General features: G+C 34.4%; 4 protein-coding genes and 1 long non-coding RNA gene across 7 annotated transcripts in view; 3 read left to right on the top strand and 2 right to left on the bottom strand.

Annotated features, from left to right (window-relative positions):
* The first annotated feature begins 1,903 nt into the window (after window positions 1-1,903).
* Window positions 1,904-8,187, top strand: LOC102602137 (pentatricopeptide repeat-containing protein At4g35850, mitochondrial). Its single transcript, XM_006364460.2, has 13 exons — window positions 1,904-2,049; window positions 2,137-2,272; window positions 2,354-2,516; window positions 2,670-2,735; window positions 2,838-2,935; window positions 3,345-3,462; window positions 3,558-3,764; window positions 5,868-5,944; window positions 6,589-6,682; window positions 6,989-7,054; window positions 7,135-7,212; window positions 7,320-7,421; window positions 7,764-8,187. Exons 1-13 carry the CDS (start codon window positions 1,920-1,922, stop codon window positions 7,845-7,847), a joined length of 1,419 nt encoding a protein of 472 aa, XP_006364522.1. The 5' UTR covers window positions 1,904-1,919; the 3' UTR covers window positions 7,848-8,187.
* Window positions 8,188-9,918: 1,731 nt separating this feature from the next.
* On the top strand, window positions 9,919-12,625 carry LOC102579612 (pre-rRNA-processing protein esf2-like). 2 transcript variants are annotated; one of them, XM_006364477.2, is made up of 8 exons: window positions 9,919-9,986; window positions 10,186-10,463; window positions 10,531-10,594; window positions 10,726-10,793; window positions 11,359-11,448; window positions 11,537-11,667; window positions 12,069-12,220; window positions 12,315-12,625. In XM_006364477.2, exons 2-8 carry the CDS (start codon window positions 10,241-10,243, stop codon window positions 12,547-12,549), a joined length of 963 nt encoding a protein of 320 aa, XP_006364539.2. In that variant the 5' UTR covers window positions 9,919-9,986; window positions 10,186-10,240; the 3' UTR covers window positions 12,550-12,625. The 2 variants fall into 2 exon arrangements, with proteins under 2 accessions (XP_006364539.2, XP_015159464.1); XM_015303978.1 differs by having other exon boundaries at window positions 9,919-9,990.
* Window positions 12,626-13,233: 608 nt separating this feature from the next.
* On the bottom strand, window positions 13,234-14,722 carry EXLA1 (expansin-like protein precursor). The gene is given in 7 exon segments (NM_001288420.1): window positions 13,234-13,545; window positions 13,626-13,758; window positions 14,120-14,298; window positions 14,381-14,490; window positions 14,588-14,649; window positions 14,651-14,678; window positions 14,681-14,722. Coding segments are annotated over 7 exon segments (780 nt in total). The 5' UTR covers window positions 14,700-14,722; the 3' UTR covers window positions 13,234-13,296.
* A 3,749-nt stretch (window positions 14,723-18,471) lies between these two features.
* LOC107058360 (uncharacterized) lies at window positions 18,472-18,886 on the top strand. The gene is made up of 2 exons (XR_001471981.1): window positions 18,472-18,506; window positions 18,595-18,886. It is a non-coding gene; the product is annotated as an uncharacterized lncRNA (long non-coding RNA).
* Window positions 18,887-19,630: 744 nt separating this feature from the next.
* LOC102579285 (alanine--tRNA ligase, chloroplastic/mitochondrial) overlaps window positions 19,631-25,117 on the bottom strand; it is a 12,473-nt gene continuing 6,986 nt past the window's right edge. For both annotated transcript variants that reach the window (XM_006364476.2, XM_015303975.1), the window contains 8 exons: window positions 24,346-24,480; window positions 24,073-24,222; window positions 23,735-23,845; window positions 22,726-23,643; window positions 22,241-22,513; window positions 21,818-22,027; window positions 21,163-21,320; window positions 19,631-20,760 (listed from right to left, as the gene is read on the bottom strand). In XM_006364476.2, coding sequence (XP_006364538.2) covers window positions 20,433-20,760; window positions 21,163-21,320; window positions 21,818-22,027; window positions 22,241-22,513; window positions 22,726-23,643; window positions 23,735-23,845; window positions 24,073-24,222; window positions 24,346-24,480 — 2,283 coding nt within the window. In that variant the 3' untranslated portion in view covers window positions 19,631-20,432. The remainder of the gene's footprint in view (window positions 20,761-21,162; window positions 21,321-21,817; window positions 22,028-22,240; window positions 22,514-22,725; window positions 23,644-23,734; window positions 23,846-24,072; window positions 24,223-24,345; window positions 24,481-25,117) is intronic.

The following is a 25,117-nucleotide window of genomic DNA, read 5'->3' as shown; positions in this document are numbered from 1 at the left end:
AGACCACTTAGTATTTAGAATACTAACAATAAAGATTCAATCTTTATATAACTTGTTTCTAGTTTAATGATGAAGGTTTTATATTCCTCTAATCATTAACCGAATGAACCTTGAATTCTGATGGAGTTTTTTTATTCTTCGAATTAGTTTCACATTCAGACAGAGTAGTAAATAAAAAAAAATCTTTTAATCTCCAGAAACCTCAAATACAACACTGCTAAAATGAAGATTTTATCTTTTTCAAATCATTTAGCCTTAATATTCCTGACGAAGATTTTGTACTCTTCAAGTCGGAATATGCATTCAAACAGAGTATTTAACAAATTGGTGAAGTTTCTATATTCTTCGAACCAATGCACAATCTGATTTGTTCGTGAAGTTCTTATATTTTTCAAACCAAATGAGTAAAAAAAAATCAGAAGATTTTAGTCTCCAAAAGTCGAACAAAATCAAATTTTACATGGAGTAGAAAACTACAAAAAAATAAATTCCCCCTCTAAACAGAATACATATTAATCATAATAAAGACATATTCTGAGATCATCACATAATGACCATCTATCCTAACATTTATGAAATAAATCTCATAACTTATAAAGGATAGAAAAAGAAAATAATAATCAAGGGAAATAAAGATAGAACCTGATTTTTACTCTCATTGAATCATATTTTATCTGTCAGCAATGACTCCATGCAAGTCACTTTTCTTGGTTTTTTTTTCTTTTCTCAGTATCCATCATATTCCTATTTTCATCAAGAAGACATTTAATTTCAACAAGAAACTAAACTCATGTTCAAATATTGTTAGGAGACAACATCTGTTCATTTACTTCTTCTCATAGTTATATAAAATCAAGAATATAGGAAAAATAATTAAAGTGTTCATCTTAGCCTTTATGCACAAAATAACTTTTCTCATTGAAAGAAAACTGAAGTGGTGCAATGCACTTGGGAAGAAAATAAAAGATAATCTTATCCATCCAAGGAAAACTTACTACAAAAAAAATATACTCGAACATATTAAAGTAGTATTAATTCATCCCAAATCTCTTTTATTATATAATAAAATAATTCTCTTTTTTTTCCAACAAAAAGAACACAGAAAATAAAAGTAATTTCCTTACCACAGAAAATACCATCAATATTAAATTTCTTAAGCTTGTTGTCTCATGTATTCAGATTAGCAAACAAGAAATAATAAAAGATGAAAAGAAAAAACAAAGAACTATCTGAGTCCACAGAACTCGTTGTTTAACCATTAAGGAAGTAGCGGTACCTCAAACTTCAATAATTTCAACGAACTCAAAATGACAGCAACGAATCACACACACAGACACGATCGATCGATTTTATTTTGTAAGAAATGTATGCAAGAGAAGAGAAGAATTCGATGCAGAAAAATGAGAGAAAGTCTCTCTATTTATAGCCAACAAAGGGTAAAGGTACAACTCTTTGGAAAGAAGACAATCTTTCAGAAAGTCACAACACTTTGGAAAAGACACAACTTTTCAAACGGTCACAATCCTTTAGAACACAACATTTTATAAAGGTCACAACCCTTTAGAACACAACATTTCATAAAGGTCACAACCCTTCGGCATAGTCACAACCCTTCATTTCTGTTCACACCTTTAAAACCCAACAAGAACATGCTTCTTATCTTTAATTGCATATAAATGAAATGTGGAACCCATAGATAGAAAATGGAATTTTTTATTTTGTCAAGTTCAACTAATTTTATTTCTTCATCTCTACATAACAGTGATTATTAAGTTCTATAGGTATATACTACTATATTATTATTTTTATGAATGAAAAATTATGAAAGGAAGAATGTAAAACTATAGATAATTGCAATATTATTTTTATATTGCGCCTCCTGAATTATCATGTAAATTTCCAAATAGTAATAAGCTAGAATGACCCAAAAGTATCATAACTCACCTTTGCCACGTAGGCACAAACCTTGGAGCGAGGCCGAGGGTTTATTTCTTCTTCCTCCAGTAGTTGATTCTGCTGCAGCCATGAAGCTCCTCAGAACCCTCTCTGGTAGGTATCACTCTTCTTCCTCATTATATACTCACTGCTGTTCCATCACCATTTGATTTAGGTGTTTTTTTTCTTTCTTTCTTTCAGGACCCAAAAATCTACTCGTTCGAACTATAGGGCATCGATACTTTGCGGCCACACCAGAAGAGTACGCCAACAGAAACTATGCCAACAATGAGTCTGAATATACCACTGTTATTAACTCTATTACTGCTCAGAGAAAGTAATTTTCATACTCCAATTGATTTGAGATTAAGGGCATACATACATGATTTTGATTCCAATTATTATATGAATGAATTAGGAATTTCTTGTTGAGGGATGTTTATGATGACATGTTGCTCGATGGAATAAAGCCCGAGAGAGATACATTTCATTCACTTCTTATTGGAACCATGAAAGGTGCTCGCTTGCAAGATGCTTTCTTTTTCCGTGAAGAGATGAAAGCTATGGGCTTCGTACCTGATGTATCTATCCTTTCCTTCCTACCATATCTTATATCAATCTTTTTTCAGACCCCATGTCTCCTGTATTACTCACTTCTCATATTTGTATATTTGTGCTGCCTGATTTATATGTAGCTCTAAAATTATAATAACAAGGTTCTGCCAATATCACAGGTTTCTTTGTACAATTTCTTGATATCTACCTGTGGAAAATGCAAAAATTCCGAACAAGCAATAAGCGTATTCATCCTTACTCTGTCTTGCTGCTTTATTATTCTGAAATTATCAACAATAATATGATTCATTGAAATAACTAATGTTGTTTTTCTTCTTTGTAAGTAGATCTTGGAAGAAATGAAGAGATTTGAAGTCAAGCCTACAGGACAAACTTACATCTGTCTCCTCAATGCATTTGCAATGACTGGTCGGGTAGACAGAGTGTAAGAAAGTTGCTCAATGGTTGCACCTGTATCTATTGCTAATACACATTTGGTCATGCCTACATGTGAAGGCATATGCTGTTGTACGATTAAATCCTTCATGCAGTAGATAATCTGGAATGCAGCAAATTATTTAGTAATTAGCCAGACATAACACCATGATATGATTAGAGTTCATTTCACTGAAGAACATCTCCTTACTCAGTGAAATGATATTTGATTAATATACTCTACTGGATGTAGAGCCTTAAATATTTCCTGCTGTCAACTTCTTTGCGCTAATTGTTGATGTTTCAGTGTCATATTTCATCCAATCTTTCCAAACATGATGTTATGTGGTTTATTTTCTGTTGGATTCATAATCTTTGTTTTCCTCTGGCATCTGATGGCTTCTTTTCCAACATTGCAGGTATGCAATTGTTCGGGACATGACTGCTGCTGGTCTTGGTCTGAATAAATTCTGCTATGCTGGACTTATAGCTGCTCACAAGAATAAGGAACCTGTCACAGATGATGTAGCTTCCAAGGTGCGCAACAAGCGCGTCCATGTGCTTTTACTAGTTTTCCATTTTTTATTATATTTTGACTTATTTAATTTTGTTTTTGTTATTTTTTGGAGTAGATTATTGAGCTAGTTGAGCAGTCCAAGGGTTGGTCAGCAGTTGAAGCTCCTGGTGATATTCCTATTAGGTCCATGATGGGCATCTCTCAAGAAGAACTTTACAATATCCCAACTGCTGAATATGTTTACCGGCGTGGATTTTTAGATAAGGAATTGACGGTTTATCATGTTGCATTTCATGCCTGTGCAGACCTAAAAAGTGTGGAGGTACCGTACTTGACATCCACTAAAAGATCATTAGATGTGATTCAGTTTTGCTTTATTAGATATGGTCCAAGTCTTTCTGTTATTTTTTCCTGTCAATTATCCTGCCATACACTTGGTATTCATTTAATTTAGACGTTTCAATTCAACATGTTATCTGCAGTAGGCTTCCCCCTCCCTGCCTCGGATTCAATAAGTATCTTAAATAACTGTGTTCTAAGTTGAGAACAGATAAGATAGATCTAATGTTGTCTAATTATTTGAATGCGTAGTAAATATAATACATTCAAGCACAACATTCATTTATTAAAAGGTCGCTTTGGAATTTGTCTGGTCTAATCTTTATGTTGGAAGTCCTTTTGCATAGATGCTTTCTACGAGGGAAAAGAGAAGTGAAATAAACATTGAAGATTAAATTCAATCTTTTGAAGAAAACCTTAGTATGATGTCACGATGGAATATTTTCTTGATAAGAAAACCCTTAGTATAATGTCATGCACATGTAAGTTTTAATGAAATCAGTGGATCTTAAATCTGTAATATAAGCAATGTCAGTCTTGTTAGGGGATCAGATCAAGGTTGACGGTATTATTGTTTCTACTGCAGTAAAGTCAATGAACACTTTGGTGATCAATTCTTTTCCAATGTCTATTTTCTTTGACAAGCAAACAAACATTTCTTGAAACAGAAAAAATCAGAAAAGTTGTGCTGTGAGTAATGAGTTACATCAGGATCCTTTCGAAAGTGACAATTTGCTTTTCTATGTCTTGGGAGTGTAAACCATAAGGAATATCATGTGCTGGAGCCATCCTTAGAGTACCTAATATTGCATTTTCATACCATTTTGTGATATTTTCTTTTTTTTGATAACCGTGGTGTTTAGACCACCTTATGCACCTCGACTAATTCCACAGGCACCTGGTACCTCTCATCAGCACAGGTACCAGGTAACTCTACCAAGGCTTGAACATATAGGAAGAAATCCTCTAGTGCTTTTGTCTTTGCTGGGATTAAAGGTTGTGTTTTTTTTTAACAAAGGATGATTGCTAGGGTTGCAAGTTGGTGCTTTGAGTTTCTTTTGTGAAGGCAAGATAGTAGTCCTTGATAAGTTGGTCTATCATTATTCATTGTTGTCAGTGTAAGAACTATATTAAGCTTTGTTGCTTTAAAATTTTCTCTCTCTCTCCATTTTAGTTTTTATGAAACATGGCCAACCTAGATGTGGGAAATGGGGTCAGGATAAAATTTTGGACAGATATCCAGACCTGTTCAGATGTTCTCTCAAAAAAGAGGGATACATTTCAGAATTCTTTTCAAGTTCATAGTCTTCAGGAGGAATCTAAATGATTAGGAACTGGAAATTTTTTGTCAGTTGCTTCAGCTGTTGGAATCAGCGAGAATTGATCAGAATAAAGAGGATAACTTGATTTGTGTCAGCAGCAAGGGTAAAAGGTTTCCAGTCAAAATTGCTACAGTTTGATACTTTCTGCTTTGGTTGGACAGCAGCAATCGAGGCATGTTTAACTCAAAACAATATGCAATGAAGGGATTTTTCTTTATACAACAGCTTTTATTTATGTGAAAAAGATCATGAAGCTATGGAGCATTTACTAATTCAGTGCAGCGTTTCTAAACATTGTTGGGAGCTTTTTCTAAACATTACTGGTATTTCTTAGGTCATGCCTCAGAAGATCATGTTTACTGGAAAGCTACCAAAGCCAAAGAGGCTCAAGAAATATGAAACAAATATGGAAGACTATTCCCATTTGTATATTATGGACCACATGGTTGGAAAAAAATGGTGCATGTTTTGAGGGGAATAAAGTCACATACCTAGAGTGGAAGAACCAATGTTTGGATAATGTATTTTTGCATAATAGTAGTATGCTAGAGATTATGGACCAATCCTTAGATTTCTTGTATCTGTTTGGTGAGAATATGTAGCTTTGTCTGGTTGGGAGGATGCTTAGTCATGTACTGCTTATGTACCATCTTGGTACTTTATTAGTTAAAAAAAGTGTTTACCTTATCAAAAAAAATGGAACATGGCCAACGTTAATAATTTGGCAATTCTCTGTTTGATCTTATGTTTCTTCTTCATGGCAGTCGATCGATGCACTTCATGAAATGCTTATCAAGGATGGTAAAACACCTGATGTGTTCATTTTGATGCAAACCATGAGGTATTGTATTAGATCCTTCTCTCAACTGTTTAACTCAATAAGTTGGTTAAAATGGCTATAGAGGGAGAGTAGAACTCTAGGAAGTATTTAAGCAACTTGAAAAAATCGTTGCTGTCTTGGCTTCCTAGTGTGAAATAAACCTTATCTGTGAATTTATTCATTCTTTTTACTTTAATAACATCACCAGTTGTGCTGTCTTTGCTTCCCAGTGTTGTTTGCTTTATGTCATTTAAATATGTAAGCTGTGTTTTACTTCTAGAACATAGCATTAAGCTACTGCTGAACATACAACTTTATCATGGCTCTGTGAACTGTTATTTTGGGATCTCCAGTTGAGTGTGAACCATTAAACTTTGTTCACTAGATGTTCCTTGCATCATTGGTTAGACATACACTCTAACAAACATTTTAATGAGTCCATTATGCATCCCATGTACTCTGGGAATCTGAGTGCATAATCCAAGAAACAAGTAACTGAAACTTCCCAATATAATGGTATTTCAAGTCTTATATGTGAATGAGGAAGTGTCAACTACAGTTCTAGTCTATCTTTGATTCGTTGGAAATTGGTTAGAGAATTTTTCATAGTCTATAATTCATTTCTTTCGATTTGCCTCCATGTGTTTGTTTCTGTGTTTGTGCAGGTGTTATCTTCAATCTGGGGACCTACAACGTGGTCGGAAAATTTTTGAGGACTACATGAGTTCGGGAAAACCACCTATGGTTGAATTCTATATGGTAAGTTCCAAAATACATTTTAGCTGCAATGTAGTCTAGTCTTGCCCCAGAAAGTTGGCTTTCCATCACAACATAACACCACCATATTTAGGACTTTGTACTCTAGTCTATCTTCTGGCAGCTGTCATCTTAACTCATACATGGTCTTTTTTAGTTATTAGATAAAGAACTCATGCATGATCTCTTTAAGGAATTTCTGCCATGGCGGGGAGAGACAATCTAGCAGAGCTTATAGAAGTAAATTAAAGTAGTTAAGTAGGAAACTTCTCCAATCTGATTCTCGTTTCAATTTTTATTTGGCTGTAGACACTTGTTGAGGGAGCAATGGTCGGTTACACTCCTGAAGGGATGCAACTCGCTCAAGAGACACTGGTATGTTGTGTTTGACTGTTATAGTGATTTCACATTATGTCAGAGTGGATTCCATTTGATAAAGTTTCTCATTTGCGCAGGTAAATATGAGCTCCAGGAACTTCTTCCTGGATCCTAAAATGGGAAGTGATCTCCTTCTTGCTGCTGCGGGTGAAAAGGTGGGAAAGCAGAAAAGGAGAAACTTTTAGCCCTTAACTTTATCTTACATTTATCTTCTATCATCACATAATGTCGAGTTATTTGATATTGTCTTTACACTTTGCAGACTGGTGGGTATACTGTTGCCAATCTGATATGGGACATGATGCAAGCTCGTAAAATGACACCATCATTTCCTGGTGTTCAAGCATATTATGATGGCTTGAAGGTGAGTTTTCTTTACTTGCTGACAGATCCATTGGTTTCTTCCATCACGCTAGATAAGGGCAACACAGTTGTATCTTGTCCAACTAATTTTCCTGATCACCGATTAGGATACATTCGTAAGTATATTCATGTCTAGTGGTTTGTCTGGCTGGATCAGCAGTAAACTTTGTTCGCTTACATTCTTGCAATTTGATCTTGTTGAATGGGTTGATATAGAATGGTGCAAAACCTGTAAGCTCTGATCCACCAGGAATAACTTCTTCAGCCAATATGCATCTGGAAATACGGCATTTTCCTATGGTGTATGTGGTCATAACTTTTGGTTAATATATGTGCATCTCAGGTTCGGGAGATACCAGCTGATGATCCAAGACTGAAACTAGTTTCTCAAACCTACCTTAATTTGAGAAAGAGGTTTGGTGGGTGAGGATCCGGTACGGAGCTGGACGATCGTAGACAGAAGACTGAAGCCATGCAGTAGCTACGTTTCCCTGAACCATTGGGTTCTTTTGTACCCTAGAATGTCTGCCTTTTTCCTTCTATTCCATAAAATTTGGCCTATTTGCTCATGTACCCAGGTCGAGCAGATACACAGATTAATTGACATTGTTAAGGAGGTAATGAGATTTACTCTCAATCTGCGACTGCTAGTCACATTTTTTCTCGACTACATAATGCCGCCTCAAGGATGTATCAAGTCTTTCACAAGTATTTTTTTCTGAATTTATAATTTTTAGATTAAAGTAAAATTTATACATTTAAATGTTGAGTGTTAATCATTTAGACAACCTCTTAATATTCAGATTTAGACTATGCATCTTAATATTCAGATTTAGACTATGCATCTTAATATTGAGATAGATATATGATGTTTGTTTAACTATAACTCGAACTTCTTTTTGTTTTTGGGTTTGTTACTGCTATATTAGCAGGAAATTATAATGTAAGCAATAAAAGAAGTAATGTCTAATGTTCTGATGGACTAGTGACGAAAAACAAATTCATAGATAGCTAAATAATGGCGCCTCTCCAAAGAAAATATCCCATCCATGAATATTAGTACTACATAACAAAAACTAGATTTCAAAAGATGGAACACGGCCGCCTCTTCTGCCGGTAAAAATGATGGTTTGTTAGGACACAAATCTATTTTGTTAGGGCACAAATCAGTGACAGACTCATATTCCAAAGTTCTAAGGAGAAGTGCATAATTACTCATTTTTGCGGTTGTCATTCAATTAGTATCCCTGTTTTTGATTGAGATGTATACAAAAAAATGGTTCAACTTTCTCTTAGGTATGTCTGAATCTCACATGTGCGTTTCAACAAACAAATAATAAATTCTTTTTTCAATTTACCCCAAATAAACTCAAATTTGAAACATAGAACCATGTATTATAAAGAACAAACTTCAATCATTAATACACATATAAAAAATTATTAAAATTACAATCATATATATCTGCAGAATCAGATGAAAACATAATACATTATTACTTAAATAGTGTGACAAAAATAAAATATCACATGAAATTCTTACAGAATTCAATCATATTGAGTCTATTGCTTTGATAAGTTTGACCATTTAAATTCAAATTTGTGTAAGCCTCATTCTTCATATTAATATCTAGTAGCGGGACATGTGAGTTATATTGAGTGTATTGTTTTGATAAGTTAGACCATTTAAATTCAAATATGTATTAGTCTCACTATTCATGTTAATATCTAATATCGGGACAGTTAAGTTTATAATTGAAATTATTCTAGAGAATTTCATTTCACTAGTTATACTATCATCTCCTCTTCTTTTTATTATTCTCTTCTCTATTGACAGTCGTCAGTCCTATCTGAATTTAAAAAATATTGGTAATTAATTATAATTTAATAATTAATTTTTTTTCAATTGACATATAATATTTTGTAAGACAAGAATAAACATATATAAATTAGTGTCTGTTATCTAACAATACAAATGTTTAGATCCCTTTTATTGATTATAGTTTTGAAATATTTCTCAATAGAGTCAATTATTACTTAAACTATCAAAATTATTCTAAAAGTATTTAAAATTAAGATTTCACTTGATTGAATATGCCCATCAGATATCAGATTTTACTTATATAATATGTTCTATTAGTTTTATTTACAAAAATCAATAGCATAGTGATTGTTACCTCTTTAGAAGACATTCAAAGTTAAAAGACAATATTTTTAAAAATTTAACTAGTTGATAATATAATTAGTTTGAGTTTGAAATGTCTAATAAAACATCTCAAAGAATGGAAGATAATCTTACAAAGCCAATATTAAAACATGGTTGTTTCAAATTAAAATAAATTAGACAAATTAAGAAATGGAAAGTAACTGTAAATTTAATTACTTACAATTTCAAACATATGTACTTAATAATTAGTAAGAAATTACTAATAATTAAGAAAATTTTAATTTATAGTAACAATAAATAGAATAGTTTTTTTATACTATTCCAAATGTGGTATGGCTTGATACGGCGCTTGTGACAATTAACATTCTACATCGCCTTCAGCAGAGCTGGTCGTCTCTTTAGGTATGTATGTATCTCCTTCATCTTTTGTCTCAGTGCTTTTGGTTCTCCTTGCTCGAATTTATCTTCGGATTCGGATGTATATATATGTTTGAGCTTCCTGAATTTGGGGATTTGATTTGTAATTTTGTGGCTTAGGGTTTCAACTGTCCTTATGGTTAATTTTATGATTGCTAATATACATTGGAAATTATTCTTTTAGCTTTGACGGACAAATTCCACTATAGGACAAGCACAGGTTTTCTCCTTTTCGTTAGATGGGTGAGAAAGATTTGGAAATTGAGGAAACAAGTCCAGCATGTGGAGAAGATGAAGCTAAAACACAAGTGCGAAAAGTTAAAAAGAAGAAGAAGAAGGTGAAGGCGGAAAAGCGTGGAGTTTGTCACGTAAGTAGAGTACCGCCTCGTATGGACCACGTGAAACTTCGCCAGGTTCTTTCTCAGTTTGGAGAAATTCAGAGAATATATCTTGTACCTGAAGGTTTGTTGAGTTCCTTGTTTATAAACACTTCACCTTGGTTGTCTTTACTAATTTGCCTTGCATACAACTGCTGCTGCTCAAATGAATCGGAAACGGGCAGGTGGATTCCGAGGGCAAGCATTTTCAGAAGGGTATGCTTATGTTGAAGTTTCTGTCAACTGAAATCAGATTATCTATTATTTAGCATGAATTGTATCTTGCATCTGCATGATTATAACTTTTTTTTTACCGAAAGTAATTAAACTATCATTTATATCTGTAGGTGGGTTGAGTTTGCGAAAAAGAGTGTTGCCAAAAGAGTCGCAAATATGTTGAATGGTCAACAGATGGGTAAAGTAACATATTTTCTTAGCAGTGCCTTCCTTTTCTTCTTGATTCTTTTCCAGTTAAAGGAATTCTATTTAGATTTTAGACATTCAGGCTATTTACATAGCTAGTTATTGTGCTTATTACACATTTTTAGGGGACACCAATTATTCAGATACTAGCCAAAATTTGGCTTCTATTAGGATTAGACTAACATTGTTTTGTTGCATTACGCCATTTGTGTCATAACAATGTAATTTGATTAACCCCCAAGGCCTAGCTCTAGTGGCAAAAGGTGGAGAATTTGTGGCTTAGGTCACAGGTTCAAGCCCCACACCATGCAAAACGAATCCCAGTATTTAAGTAGAGAAGGGTAGAGGGGCGGGCCCATTATCCACCGAGTTTAGAAGGTTGTGATTGGTCCAAAGGGCGGCAGGTCACAAATATATTTCTCGGTTATCAAAAATAACAATGTAATTTGATTATCTTTGTTTATATTCTTCCGATTCAGCGTTCAACTCCTGTTTTTCTTGTATTTTCAGTGACCTTGAGAGGTTATTGACTTTACTGTCAAATTTCTATTTGACAGGTGGAAGGAAAAGGTCATCATTCTATTATGACATTTGGAATGTCAAGTACTTGTCTAAAATTAAATGGGATGATGTTACTGATGAAATTGGTATGCTGTTATTTTTTTATTTATTGGGTACTGATGCATTCTTCGATCTCCATTCACTTCTTAATTGATGTCTTAAAACATTTTGCAGCACAAAGGCATGCAGTTCGTGAGCAGAAACTAGCTTTGGAGCTTTCTGCTGCAAAGAGGGAGCGTGATTTCTACCTTACACAAGTTGATAAATCTCGTGCTTCAAGTTCTATTGAAGAACGAATGAAGAAGGTCAGTGATACAATATTTAATTAATTATTTAGCATGGAAGTAGTTGTTAAGCAGCATGTTTTGAACTCCCTCGATTGACTTTCTCATTTACCATCTCATTTTGAGTTTTTATTCTTTAAATAGTAGTTACAACATGAGACAGCTCTAGTTTTTCGTCGATAAGCTCTGATGTGATATTAAAAGATGTCTCTTTAAGCAAAACTAAAAAATATATATAGATGTTGGTTTGTGTGTAAAATAGAAAAAGTCTCTTTTCCTCGCTCCAAATTATTATTACTTAGTAATGTATTATAGCCAGGTTTAGTTTAGGTATTCGACCACTCAGTTTCATATTACCTTATATCTTGCACAACTGAGTAATATAGTATAGATAATACTTTTTAACTGTTCCATCTTTACAGAAGCAAAAGGTGCAACAGGAATTTGGGGTAATTTCTGATTTCCCAAGTGATCAGTTTGCACCACAGGTGATACGACAATTTCCCAGAAAAAACCTGTGGCAGATCAAGCTGGGAAAATCAAGCCTAGTTTGTCTAAGGACGTTTTGGCCGGAGTAAGTTCCATTTCCCTTATTCCCTGCCCTGGTGAAAGAGGAAAATAAAAGACTTGCTAATGTTCTGATGGAAGCTGCTCTTCATTTTGTACAGGTATTTGGTGGTCAATGACAAGGGCGTACGGGTGCAAACATTTCAGAAATTGTGCTTGCCAATTTTTTCAACCACACATTTGATTTTGTTGCCTTCAAAAAGTTCATCTCGACGGTTAATAGATGTTGGAATTTTAAGTACTACTGTTCTTAAACTGCTTAGGACTTCACTATTGTGCAGTCAGTCTATGAGACGTATTGAGCTTTATATGTCCTTACCTCGAACCAAACTTTGATTAAATACTCAAAACGTGGATCAACTTGGCAAAGCTAACCATCTCAAGGCAAAATGTCTTGGCTACTTTTCCCAAATGCCTTTCAAGATAATTTTAGTTTGCAAATTAAAATTTTAGAGCAAGGATATGTTCCATGTGTGTAAAAGGTACCTTTTTTTTTTGGTCTCAAACCTTTGGATTGATACCACCAACTTAAATTGTATAGATTTATAGTAATTTTTTTACTGGCCGTACTTACCCCATAATCACCTTTTAGGAATTTGGGATTCTAATAGTATATGTGAGGTATTTAAGTTGCTTAAGAAGATTTTACCATAAAAATGTCGTTTAAGAAAAGACATGCAAGGTTTCGTAGACGTGTGCTTCTAAAGATTTACATATATGAGATGTTGCACCCCATGAGAGAATTATGATTAATCTCTAGAAATTATCCATCTATATGAAGAGATTACCCCAAAAGGTTACCCCAAAAGGTTCTACTTGAAGATATCACAAACTAATAAATTGTGACATACATTACATGATAAAAGCACTGGAAAAAGAGATATATCATTAATCAATGTTCTGGATAGCGAAAAGAATGTGATGTTACAGTACTAATATGACTTAAACAAGAAAGAATAGGAATTTAATTTGTATCCCTATGTCTACTCAAACTGAATCAATCTATAATTTTATTAAATATTCTCTGTGTGTGTGTATTCACACGAATTGTTACAGTTAAGAAGAAGAGAAAAAAAAAACTAATTAAGTTTTCCAACTTCCATCATCACATGGGGAACAACCCTCTTGAGCAATGTCAGTGATTTGAACTCCAGTATCATAAATCACCCCCATTTTCCAATCTGATGGCAGCACTGATTTAGCCCAAATCCACTTGCCATCGTACCCTGCTGTCACCACAAACCTAAATTGCAATGCCCCACTTGGCACTCTGCTTGTGTCCCAAATTGCTCCGTGGTTTCGGGTCAAGAAGTTCCAGTTCGACGATCCAACCTAAAACATGTTAACACATTTATTAATTCATCACTATAAATCAAGATGGAAAAGTGAAAGTAGTTTTTTTTTTTTTTTACCTGAGCAACATCAACACTGACAATTTCAGTTTGACCACCCTGGTAGAAGATGCTAATTGCTAGGTAATATGGCTTCTGGCTTGATTCATCTACTCGAACAGCCAAATTCTTGCCTTTGTAATCACAAGGAACTCTGTTCCCATACACACAAATAAAACAATGTTAGTACTACAGTAATTTGCAGCATAACCTTTCATTCCAAGCGCTTATCCATTTGATTAATTTACTAAATAACACGTATGCACATATCATTTATGTTCAATTGTCTGGTCAAGTGGGGCATGTAAGATGCCCCTTTATGTCAAATTCTACAACTATTTTTTTAATTTTTTTTGGTAGTTGCAACGAAACCACCAAAGATTAACATTAACACAGTGTGTGCTGACAAGAAGACAAGGAACATAAAATTCGTATAGTAGGCTCCCTCAATAATTTTATAAACTCATACCTATCCATTTTTGTAACGTGGACAAAATTATTTTGTTAACATTTACCTTTTGTATTCAACATCGGCGATTCCCAATTTGAGAACGTCTTTAGCTTTTCCCTCAATGGCCATAGCCATAAAAGCTCTGCTACTGATCACAAAATCAGTCTGGTTATTCGTATTTAGATCAGTAACCATTACAGTTGTTCCATGTTTTGAACAAATTTTTGGGTCCTTACATCTTATCTGTAAATCACACAAATTATTTATGAGAAATTTAATTATTCAAAATTAATTGTTATTAATGGAGAACGAGAACTCAATTAACCTGATAACAAGCACCACATCCAGCACCATTATTGTAAAGTTTAGGAACAGCAGCGGCAAGTCGACCTCCATTGAAGCCTATTGCTAAATTTCCATAACCACACGCACCCGCTACAAATACAAAAATATTGGAAATTGAAAATTAGATTAAGAAAAAACAAAAGCATGTTAGTTAAAATTAGATAAGTAATTAAAAGAGGTGCCTTACAGAGAAGAGCAGAAGCACTGGAAAAATAAGCAACTTTGGATTGGTGAACACAGCGATCGCAGGCTATAACAGAAGAGACAAAAAGAAGGAAGACAAGGAAGAAGAGAGACATTTTTTTGTTTAAAGGATTTGATTTGAAGAATGAATTGTTTTGAGTGAGTAAATGGTGAGTGATAAGGCCTTTATATAATAACTTTGAGATAGTGGGGAAATGAAGGTGGGGTTAATTAATGGGTGCACTGAACTATTTTTTTATTTTTATTTTTGTTGTTAAAGTAAACGAGTAAATAAGCGCAAAACATATATGATGGAATAAAAGGAATGCGATACACGGTGATTTATGAAATCTAGATTAAAATGAAAGAAATAATGATAAATTACTCTCGGTGTGTTGTGACTTTTCATAATGGAAGAGTTGTGATTTTTTTTTTTTGAAGGAACGTGATTTTTTATGTTGAAGAGTTGCAACTTTTTAAAGGGTTGTGACTTTTTATGTCGAAGAGTTATGTCTTTTTTGAAGGATTGTGACTTTTTATGTTGAAGTGTTGTGACTTTTGTAAAGGATTGTAACTATTTATGCTGAAGAGTTGCAACTTTTTTCGAATGATTGTGACTTTTAATATTGAAGAGTTTGTGACTTTTTTGTAAGATAGTAACTTTTTTCTAAATGGTTATGACTTCTCTAATAAGGCACCATAAATACCTATCCATACTAAACTTTGTTGGACATAAATAAAAGGATTTTATTATATTTTTCAAACAAAATTTTCTGATCTTTTACTCTTCTTCTTTTTGCACTTAAATAAAAGAATTCTCTTGTGAATTATTGTTGTTGGGTGAGTTCGTTGTTCATCAGAATATGAGGTATCAAGTGAAGTATTATGTCATGCGGGTATATATTTTATCACCTTTGTTACTGTTTGATTGTTCTTCATGAATAATTTTGGGACAGAATAATTTTTTTTCTTATTTATTAAACACTAATTTTTTTTTACCTATTTTTCACATAAAATATAATTTTTCTTCCCCCAAACATATCCTTATTATGGATTGAAAGAGAAATAGTGGAGATGGGGACAGTTTGACATTTGACGCCGACCAGCTGCTATGCAACATTTACAGCTGTGCGTGAAAACCCACTAATCGCCACTCCGCATTTTACTAGTTTGTATTTGTATTGCGCCTGCCCCCTTTTTTTCCCCTTTAGAGTCCCACATTGTAGTTATTGAATTGTGTATGCGTTTTATCTAAAAGTTTAAATAGGTTAGGGGATTATATTTTTATTTTACTTCTTATAGGTTTTTAATAATTTTATTTGTGTAAAGCTTGCTCATATTGCAAATTTTAAGTATGAAAGTTTAGTTACGATGAATTCTCACAATATAAAATGTATTGTTGGAATATTAGTTGTTTATTAAAAAAAATCGTCATTTTATTTAACAATAGAATTTATAAAAGAAATTGAAGGCAAATGTTATGACGAACTAACAAAGTGGATGAAGAATGTAATTTTTCCAAACGAAAGTGATGAGAATAACCAACATCTCTTAATTTTGCCCCATATTTAGTCGATTTTAATTTGATTGTTTATTTATTTTATTTTTCTCAAGCATATAAAATTGTGTGAATCGCCTTATATAATGTAACGACATTATACGTGAAAGTCATATGTAGTCATTTGAAAGTATTTATTCTTGTTTTGATTAGAAGAAAAAAGATGTAGAGAAAGTAAAGGGTGAAACAATTTGGCTATATTTGTGTATTTGCGCGTTTCTCCTAAAAAGTGAGGAAAAAAATTGGCCCACATTTACTTGTTATGACGACTTTCTTTGTCATGTTGGAATTTAGATTACTTGCCTCCACAAAGGAACAAAAAGAATTAGTTGTACTATGCAAATTAACATGTATTCTTTTCTTAAATAAGAGATATTCCAAAGATGAAAGCTAAGAACACCAAGTCTAATAGAAAGTTACTTTTAGAGGTTACGTAATAAAATAATAATACTAAATGATATTTTGCTTCAAAGTAAGTAGGTGTACAGATAGGATCACCATCTTTATCGTAAAACAAACATAATAGCCAACAGCTTGCTTTTGGACCCCTTTCTTGCTCTTTGGTTACATTATTTCTTTTGAAGACTTAAAGTAAAGGGACTTTGTGTAGAAGAATATTTCAAACTTTAATAAATTTCAATTTCAATTGTATTTAGTGTTACGGCTGAATTGATTGAGCAAGTCCTGAGTTCGATATCACTTGCATGTGTTTCTTATGTCATGGGACTTGTCTAGTGTGGTTTACGGGCTATGACAAAGACGATTCCTTGTTTTAAAACATCAAATTAATTTGTTGAGACATACTTACTATTTTAAAGTTGAGGATTCATGAATGCAACATGTAACCAAGTTGGTTGGCATGAAGAAACAAGACAAAAACAGGGTAAGGGAAGAAAGAATCCAAAAATTGGAAGGGCCACAAATTAATTGGTTTTCAAAAGTAAACCAACGCTAAGGCCAGCTATATCCTTTATGTTTTCTTGAAGTCTAAATCCTCTGCCTTCCTGTTCATACCTTGACTTGATTATTAATATTGGACTATCAATGAAATTGGAAATTACTCCCTCCATTTCACAAAGAATGACCTGGTTTGACTTGGCACGGAGTTTAAGTAAATAAAAAAGACTTTTGAATCTTGTGGTCCTAAATTAAAGTTATATCAAATGTACAAAATTGCCCTTAATCCTGTGGTCTTAAACATGCCACGTGGAAAGCAAAAAGTAGAATGTTACCAAAAAAGGAAATAGGTCATTCTTTTTGAAACTGACTAAAAAGGAAAGGAGGTCATTCTTTGTGAAACGGAGGGAGTAACATTTTTGGTTTCATAAACTATTGGTAAATTCTGTTTTTAATTCTTGTGGTATATGATTCGGTATCTCTTTGATCTTCCATTAGTGTGTTTAGTCACTCATATATATCGTGGGGACTAAAAACTTAATAATGAAACAAAACCAAATTACTTAACTTATACATGAAAGAATTTTTATTGACGACTAAATTACTCCCTCCGTTTCACAAAGAATGACCTGGTTTGACTTGGCACGGAGTTTAAGTAAATAAAGAAGACTTTTGAATCTTGTGGTCCTAAATTAAAGTTATATCAAATGTACAAAATTGCCCTTAATCCTGTGGTCTTAAACATGCCACGTGGAAAGCAAAAAGTAGAATGTTACCAAAAAAGGAAATAGGTCATTCTTTTTGAAACTGACTAAAAAGGAAAGGAGGTCATTCTTTGTGAAACGGAGGGAGTAACATTTTTGGTTTCATAAACTATTGGTAAATTCTGTTTTTAATTCTTGTGGTATATGATTCGGTATCTCTTTGATCTTCCATTAGTGTGTTTAGTCACTCATATATATCGTGGGGACTAAAAACTTAATAATGAAACAAAACCAAATTACTTAACTTATACATGAAAGAATTTTTATTGACGACTAAAATACAATTATCAAGTTCAACTAAGATACGATTACACATAATCATCCAGAAAAAAAAACGAAAATAAAATATTTTAACAACATTTTATATATTAAAATACACTAATCTTATAAAAAATCTTTAAATATTATTGATGTATATAAGCTAAAATCCATTCATATACCACCAAAATGAGCCACTTCAAATTAAATTCCCAAGGATTTATTCTCAGAAACATATATTTCAGCAATGGCGCAGCCTACCTTGACCAATGGCATCATCTTCTTTTAAGAAAATCTTGACTTTTTACCTTCAAATCAGAATTTAATTTAGCAGAGTTCAAAAAACCAGGGATTGACCTAGGGCCACGTATAAACACAAAAACCCATTAAATAAGCCACCACAAGTCAAATGCTACAAGCTGTTTCCCATGTCTATCCCGCTTGCTGTAAGTATGCATGATAGAGTTTAAAGAAGTCAATGCTCCTCATATTTCTGTTTGAATGACACTAAGAATGCTCATGTAAAACTGGCAGGAAATGGTAGATTTCCTAATGGATTTTTGGGAGCTGGAAGGACTGTACGATTGACATGTTTGTAAGTAAAGGATTATTTTATCGATGAATGATGAACAGTCAAGTAGTGACAGACACTTAGATAGGCTGATGTAAATTTGATTTGCTTCGTGACTGGGAAGGTAGGAGGTTACTAATGGAGTTTCTCTAATGAAATGTAATTAACTTCTGGCAAATTGAAACATTTTGTACTGATAAAGGCGTGTTTAGACAAGAATTAATTGATATTTTAAAGAAAATATTTGCAAGTTGAGATTGTGTTTGAATATGTTTATACATACTATTTGATATTTGAGTTTTTCTGAGTGAAAACTTGTCTGTACAACAAAATCAACAGATATATGTCCTTTAGAATCTTTCATGGTGTGAAATGACACGACCTTTTCCAGAAAAAGCTAATACAGTTAATAATTGTCCTTTAAGCCTGCTTGTATAGTCTTGTATGTGAAATAGTTGCTACTCCCTCCGTCCCTATTTACTTGTCCATATTTCCTTTTTTGGTTGTCCCTATTTAGTTGTCCATTTTGACAAATCAAGAAAGGACAAAAAAATTTTCCTATGATACCCTTATTTACACTTCTTGAAAATTGTAAAAGTGTATGTTGTTTCCCTCCAATTTATTTCACTTGAATTCAAATAAGTGGTTGTAATTTTGAAGTGAAAAGTTGTCATAAGGGTAAAATTGTAACTTCACTGTGCTAATCATTGTTGCCTTAATCTGTGTGTCATTTCTAAAGTGGACAACTAAAAAGGGACGGAGGGAGTACTACTTAAACATATTCACCGTTTATTTTTATTTATCTACTAAATAAAAATAAATTTTGAATTTTATTTTACCCACTTAGTACCATATTATTTTTCATGTGTCATCTTTCTTAATTGTTTATTTCACAAATCCATTAAGAGTAAACACCAATTAATATGCTCATTCATAAGGGAGTGAGTGCAAAGTCTAAAATTGAATAGAGGAAGGATTCAATATAATGGGCACATGACATTAGCAACATTGAAGATTGAGCTTAGCTAGTGTTCATGACAAACCATTAATAGTTGCAGATATATGCTTCTCATGTGAAGTACAAGAATGGTTCTCTTTGCTGTCCTGTCCAGCCTCAACGGCTAGTGCCACCACCCCAGCATCACATAATTTTATAATACTTACTAAATACCAACTCTAATATATTCTCCAGGAAATCATGATCGATTGACAAAATAATCAAATCTCATCTTTGGAGATTTTTTCAGCACATCTCAGTAGCTTCGAGTCCGCACTCTGTATGTGTTGCAAAATGTACAAATCCAATTAACTCCAATGAGTTTAGCGGCATTCCGAAATTTATAAAGTTCAAATTCTGAATCCATCTCTACACTACATTGTGGCAGAGAAACAGATGGACCTTTCAAACACAAAGAAAAGAAAAAAAATTCATGTATAGAACTATTTCCATACGGGTCCAAATTGATCATCATTACAATGACAGTTTAAGCAATCATTGTAAAATCATTTGTACCAAGATAATATGAAGTTTCTGCAACTGTATTGGTTGATGCTGTGTATAGAACCCCATTTACAACACTCCCTCCTCTCCTACCTTGAGCAGCTAACCACACAAATGAGAAAGAAAAACCAAGGAGCAAATAAAAGAAAGGAGAGAATCTGAACTAGTTGTGTGGAAATGTTGTGATGGAAGCAGACGTCTTGCATCATATGTGGCAAGAGATACTTACTTCAAAGATCAATAAATAAGGACTTCAATTCTGCTTCACCAACTGATAACTCATGATGCTACCATTAGGCATCATTTTTCAAGCAGATTTTTAAGCTGTTCACGAGCTTCTTCAAGAGCACCTAGCAAGTTCTCTGGCTTCCTCCCACCTGCCTGAGCGAAATTAGGCCGACCACCCCCTCCTCCACCACATGATTTAGCTAGAGGCTTTATAACTTCACCAGCTTTAATTCCAAGATTAACAACTCCTGGTGTTAGAGCAACAACAAGGCTAACTTTTCCTTCTCCTGGGCATGATCCTAGAACCACAGCTGCTGGATCCTTCAAAGAATCCACCAGATATTCTGCAGCACTCTTGAGTGAATCGGCATCTATATCATCCATGGACTCAACTAGGAGCCTGGAAAATATCAATTGTAACAAGTTAGAAGAATCAGAATGTTGTTACTTATTCACGACATTTAAGCACATAAACAAAAAAAGATAAAGCAGTAGAAGACGTTTCATCTACTTATTTAGTGTAGCCCAGAGTCACACCGGCAGTGACTTTAAGATGCAAGATGGATTAGAACCATATCACTGACAGAGAAAAATTTAGTTCATGAGCATTCTATGTGCTGATTTCACTGGATTAGAATTGCAATATTTGTTTATGCGTCTTTTGTTTGAGATATTACTCTAAACGTTACAACTTCCAAGATAAACAAGGGAACACAAACAAAGCCTGTTGACATGTGTACTTCAATTGGAAAAATGTGAAGTTTTCTTTACAAGGACAATGGTTATAACAACATTTGGTTACCTAATACTTTTTGAAGTTCCAATAGTAGATGCTCTGCTAGCAAGTGTTGATGCCTTATAGATTGCTGCTTTTGCCCGAGCAGCTGAAACTTCATTTCTTGTCAATCGTAATTCTTCCAAAAGTGCGTCTACCCTGCCAGTTACTTCTTCTGCTTTTACCTTCACAATGTATGATTTTACTTCAAAATACCATAGAATTAATCAAAAGTACAAGAGCTGTTACCACTAGACCATTTATAGACGTACAACAATGACTTCTTTACTATCCTAATTACACTATTTATATAGAAAGAACCAAACAATTTATTTTCAGGTAACTTGCCTAGTTGTTTAGCAAAATTGAAACCAACTTAATGGAAACAAGTGTTTGGTTTTGAGAATCAAATCAAAATACTTTCTCCGAAAAAACAAAAAAATATTTTTTTAAAATTAATACAGAAGTTACAACAAATATTATCAAAAAAACAATCCACGCAATATTTTCCTAATATTTGTTCTCTAAAAATTATTTTCTTGAAGAATAATTTTCCTTGAAACTTTGCTTGATTTACTTGCAGTTATTTTGGCAGATAACCACAATGTTTTCTCCAATAACATGTTGAACAAGAAAAATGTAGAAGAAATCCTCCACTGAAAAGGTGTACGTGAAACCTTACTTTGAGAGTGGAGCATAGCTGCTTCATGTAGTTATCTCTTGTAAGGACATACTCAATGAAAGCATCTCCGGCTACAGCTTCAATTCGCCTTATTCCTGATGCAATGCCCTGTTCTGATATGATTTTGAAGCCACGTATCTCAGCAGTATTGCTGACATGGGTGCCACCACATAATTCCATTGACACGCCAGGAACTTCAACTACGCGTACCTATATAGGTTTTCATTAGGGAAGACACGAATTAAACAAGTAGAACTTTAATACATGGTAAAATCTCATTGTCAGACTTATCCTCAAAATGGACTGGTGTACAACTTAATCTTTATGTTTCACATACTCATAAAAGAGAAGGACTGCTGGTCAGTCCATATCAGCTTTAATAGCATAAATTAGTAAAAAGATAGCATCCAGAAGAATCCCCACCTGTTCTCCATACTTTTCTCCAAACATAGCAACGGCCCCAGCTCCTTTTGCGTCAGTCAAAGACATGACTTTTGTTTCCAGAATTGTGCCATCGCCAATCCATTGGTTGATCAAACCTTCGATTTCTTCGAGTTCCTTGTCTTGAAGAGATCGATGGAAGTTGAAGTCAAATCTAAGACGATCAAAAGCAACCATTGATCCTGCTTGAGATGTTTCCTGACCAATTACTCTTTTGAGTGCTGATTGAAGTAAATGAGTAGCTGTATGGTGAACCTAAAAGGAAGCACAAAATAAGAATAGATAAACTTCGATTAGACCAAAAAAATTCTGGAGACAAATGGTTATCAACAAAAATTGAAATGCAATAGCGAGACTAAAACAGATGATTCAGGAATCCATGCTACTAAAGAATCTCACATCAATCAGTTCTTCTGTCCTCAATATGATGGATATCCATTCAATTTCTACATTATACAGCATAATACCTTAGCCCGTTGTCTCAAGTTTGCATCAACAGCAGCTTCTACTTCTCGGCCAACCTCTATAGTACCTTCTGTGATTGTCCCTTTATGGACAAATATATTACCCATAGATTTTTGGACATCTTTTATTTCTACAATAGCTTTCTGTTCATTTTCAGCCTCCGTCATGTATAGAAAACCGTTATCCCCAATTTGGCCTCCCGACTCAGCATAAAATGGAGTCCTGTTGAGCAAAATTTCCACTTCACTTCCTTTGGAGACTTGTGCTACAGGACTACCATTTACCAACAAACCCTCAACCACTGCCTTGGAATGGAGAGTATTGTAGCCAAGAAACTCAGTATCAGGGATATCTTCAGCAAGGTTTGCACCATTTTCAACTGCTAGTTTAACTGTATCATGTGCAGCCTGAGATAGCTGTCTTTGCTTCCTCATTTCTATGTCAAAGCTATTCATATCTATACTGATTCCACGTTCTTCAGCAACTTCCTTTGTTATCTCCACTGGAAATCCATAGGTGTCATACAATATGAATGCATCCTTGCCCGACAGACAGGGTGCAGTCTCAGTTCCCTGAGTATTTAATAATGCATCTGCCAGCATCTGTTCAAGAAGTTTTTCTCCCCTTTCTAGAGTCAAGACAAAACGAAGCTCCTCCCTTCTCAATTCCTCAAGTATGCGGGATGATCTTGTCTTCACATCAGCATCAATATTGGTGCTTAGTTCAATCACCTTTTCGGCAAGTATTGGCAAAAATGCTCCTTGAAGATCACCCATCCCATCTCCCTTTACACCAAGTAACCTGCCTGTTCGAACAACCCTTCTAATGAGGCGACGTACCACATACCCTCTACCAATATTTGATGGGTTGACACCATCAGATATCAGATAAACAACTGCACGCATATGATCTCCAATTATCTGGATTGATCAGAATTAGAAGGCTTTCAACATATTAGAAGGTAAATCAGTTCACAAACAAAAAGACTTGCAATCTTATAGTGCGACGTACTTTAAGTTTTGTTTTTGTAGAATCATCTGCAAGAGCATATGAGACATTGGCCAATTCTGCAGCCTTCTCTAGGATGGGAAATATTAAGTCTGTTTCATAATTGTTGGGGACCTGTAAAAAATGAGGAGAACCTCTATGTTATCCTTCTTTTTTTTTTTGGGAAGTTGGGGGTGGGGAGGGTTCTGATTAACTTGAAAATAATATACTAATCAAAATATCATAAATCCAAAATTATGGGAGGTTTTCTTTGCCACAAAACCCAGTTGCAAAAGAAAAGAGAGATCCGATACCTAATTTGTTCCTACAGTCATTCAGAAATGTTGTTGTCTCGTGATTACCTTCTGCAGAATCCTGGCCATACGCTCTAAACCAAGTCCAGTATCTATGTTCTTTTGCTTTAAAGGCTCAAGGGAACCATCATCCTTCTTATTGTATTGCATAAAAACAAGGTTGTAGAACTCTATAAATCTTGTATCATCTCCAAGATCCTGATATTTAGACCACAGGGTTAGACAGAGTGAAGAGGAGCAAATAAATGCAAAAAAATATGAGACCACACCACCTGAACATGAAATGAAAATGAAAAGGCATGTTAAACCTCTAATACTTACAACATCAGAAGTGCCCCTCTCGGGATGGAAATCGTAATAAAGTTCAGAGCATGGACCGCAGGGACCAGTAACCCCACTTGTCCAGAAGTTATCATCTTCTCCAAGTCTTTTTATCCGCTCTTTAGGAATACCTAGCTGCAGAACGAAACAAGGATAACTGTGTTAGCACCTCTGCGTGGGTTCTCATAGTAGAGTACCATCTGTAGGTATTGATGGTTAGAGGGTTACAGACCGAGAACAACAACAACAACAACAACAACAACCCAGTGAAATCCCACTAGGTGGGGTCTGGGGAGGGTAAGTAGTACGCAGACCTTGCCACTACCTCGTGGAGGTAGAGAGGCTGTTTCCAAGAGACCCTCAGCTCAAGAATATCAAATCTAAGTGACAGGAGAGATATATGCAACATAACAGCCAATACAAAAGATAGCGTATAATCAACCAATGAGACAATAACAAGAAAGATATAGGGAGTGAAACGCAGTAAATAGCAAAAGGCTAGGACTGCTCCAAACGCTAACAACCCAAACCCTCGCAAGGGAAGACAACCCGCTAACCCTACTAACCTTCAACCTTAATACGCGACCTCCACTCCTTCCTATCTAGAGTCATGTCCTCGGTGATGTGAAGCATAGCCAAGTCTTGTCTAATCACCTCTTCCCAATACTTCTTGGGTCTACCTCTACCCCTCCGCGTACCCTCTACCACCATTACCTCGCACCTCCTCACTGGGGCGTCTGCACTCCGTCTCTTCACATGTCCAAACCATCTC

Source organism: Solanum tuberosum, unplaced genomic scaffold, assembly GCF_000226075.1.
Source record: "Solanum tuberosum cultivar DM 1-3 516 R44 unplaced genomic scaffold, SolTub_3.0 scf00500, whole genome shotgun sequence".
Taxonomy (NCBI): domain Eukaryota; kingdom Viridiplantae; phylum Streptophyta; class Magnoliopsida; order Solanales; family Solanaceae; genus Solanum; species Solanum tuberosum.
This window is presented reverse-complemented; position numbering and strand designations above follow the sequence as displayed.

Excerpts from the sequence above, each read along its gene's own strand:
- LOC102602137 (XM_006364460.2), top strand. The coding sequence starts at position 1,920 with ATGACCCAAAAGTATCATAACTCACCTTTGCCACGTAGGCACAAACCT. Across the intron at positions 2,050-2,136 it reads GCTCCTCAGAACCCTCTCTG|GACCCAAAAATCTACTCGTT; the intron begins GTAGGTATCACT and ends TCTTTCTTTCAG. Across the intron at positions 2,736-2,837 it reads ATTCCGAACAAGCAATAAGC|ATCTTGGAAGAAATGAAGAG; the intron begins GTATTCATCCTT and ends CTTTGTAAGTAG.
- LOC102579612 (XM_006364477.2), top strand. The coding sequence starts at position 10,241 with ATGGGTGAGAAAGATTTGGAAATTGAGGAAACAAGTCCAGCATGTGGA. Across the intron at positions 11,449-11,536 it reads TGATGTTACTGATGAAATTG|CACAAAGGCATGCAGTTCGT; the intron begins GTATGCTGTTAT and ends AACATTTTGCAG. Across the intron at positions 11,668-12,068 it reads TTGAAGAACGAATGAAGAAG|AAGCAAAAGGTGCAACAGGA; the intron begins GTCAGTGATACA and ends CCATCTTTACAG.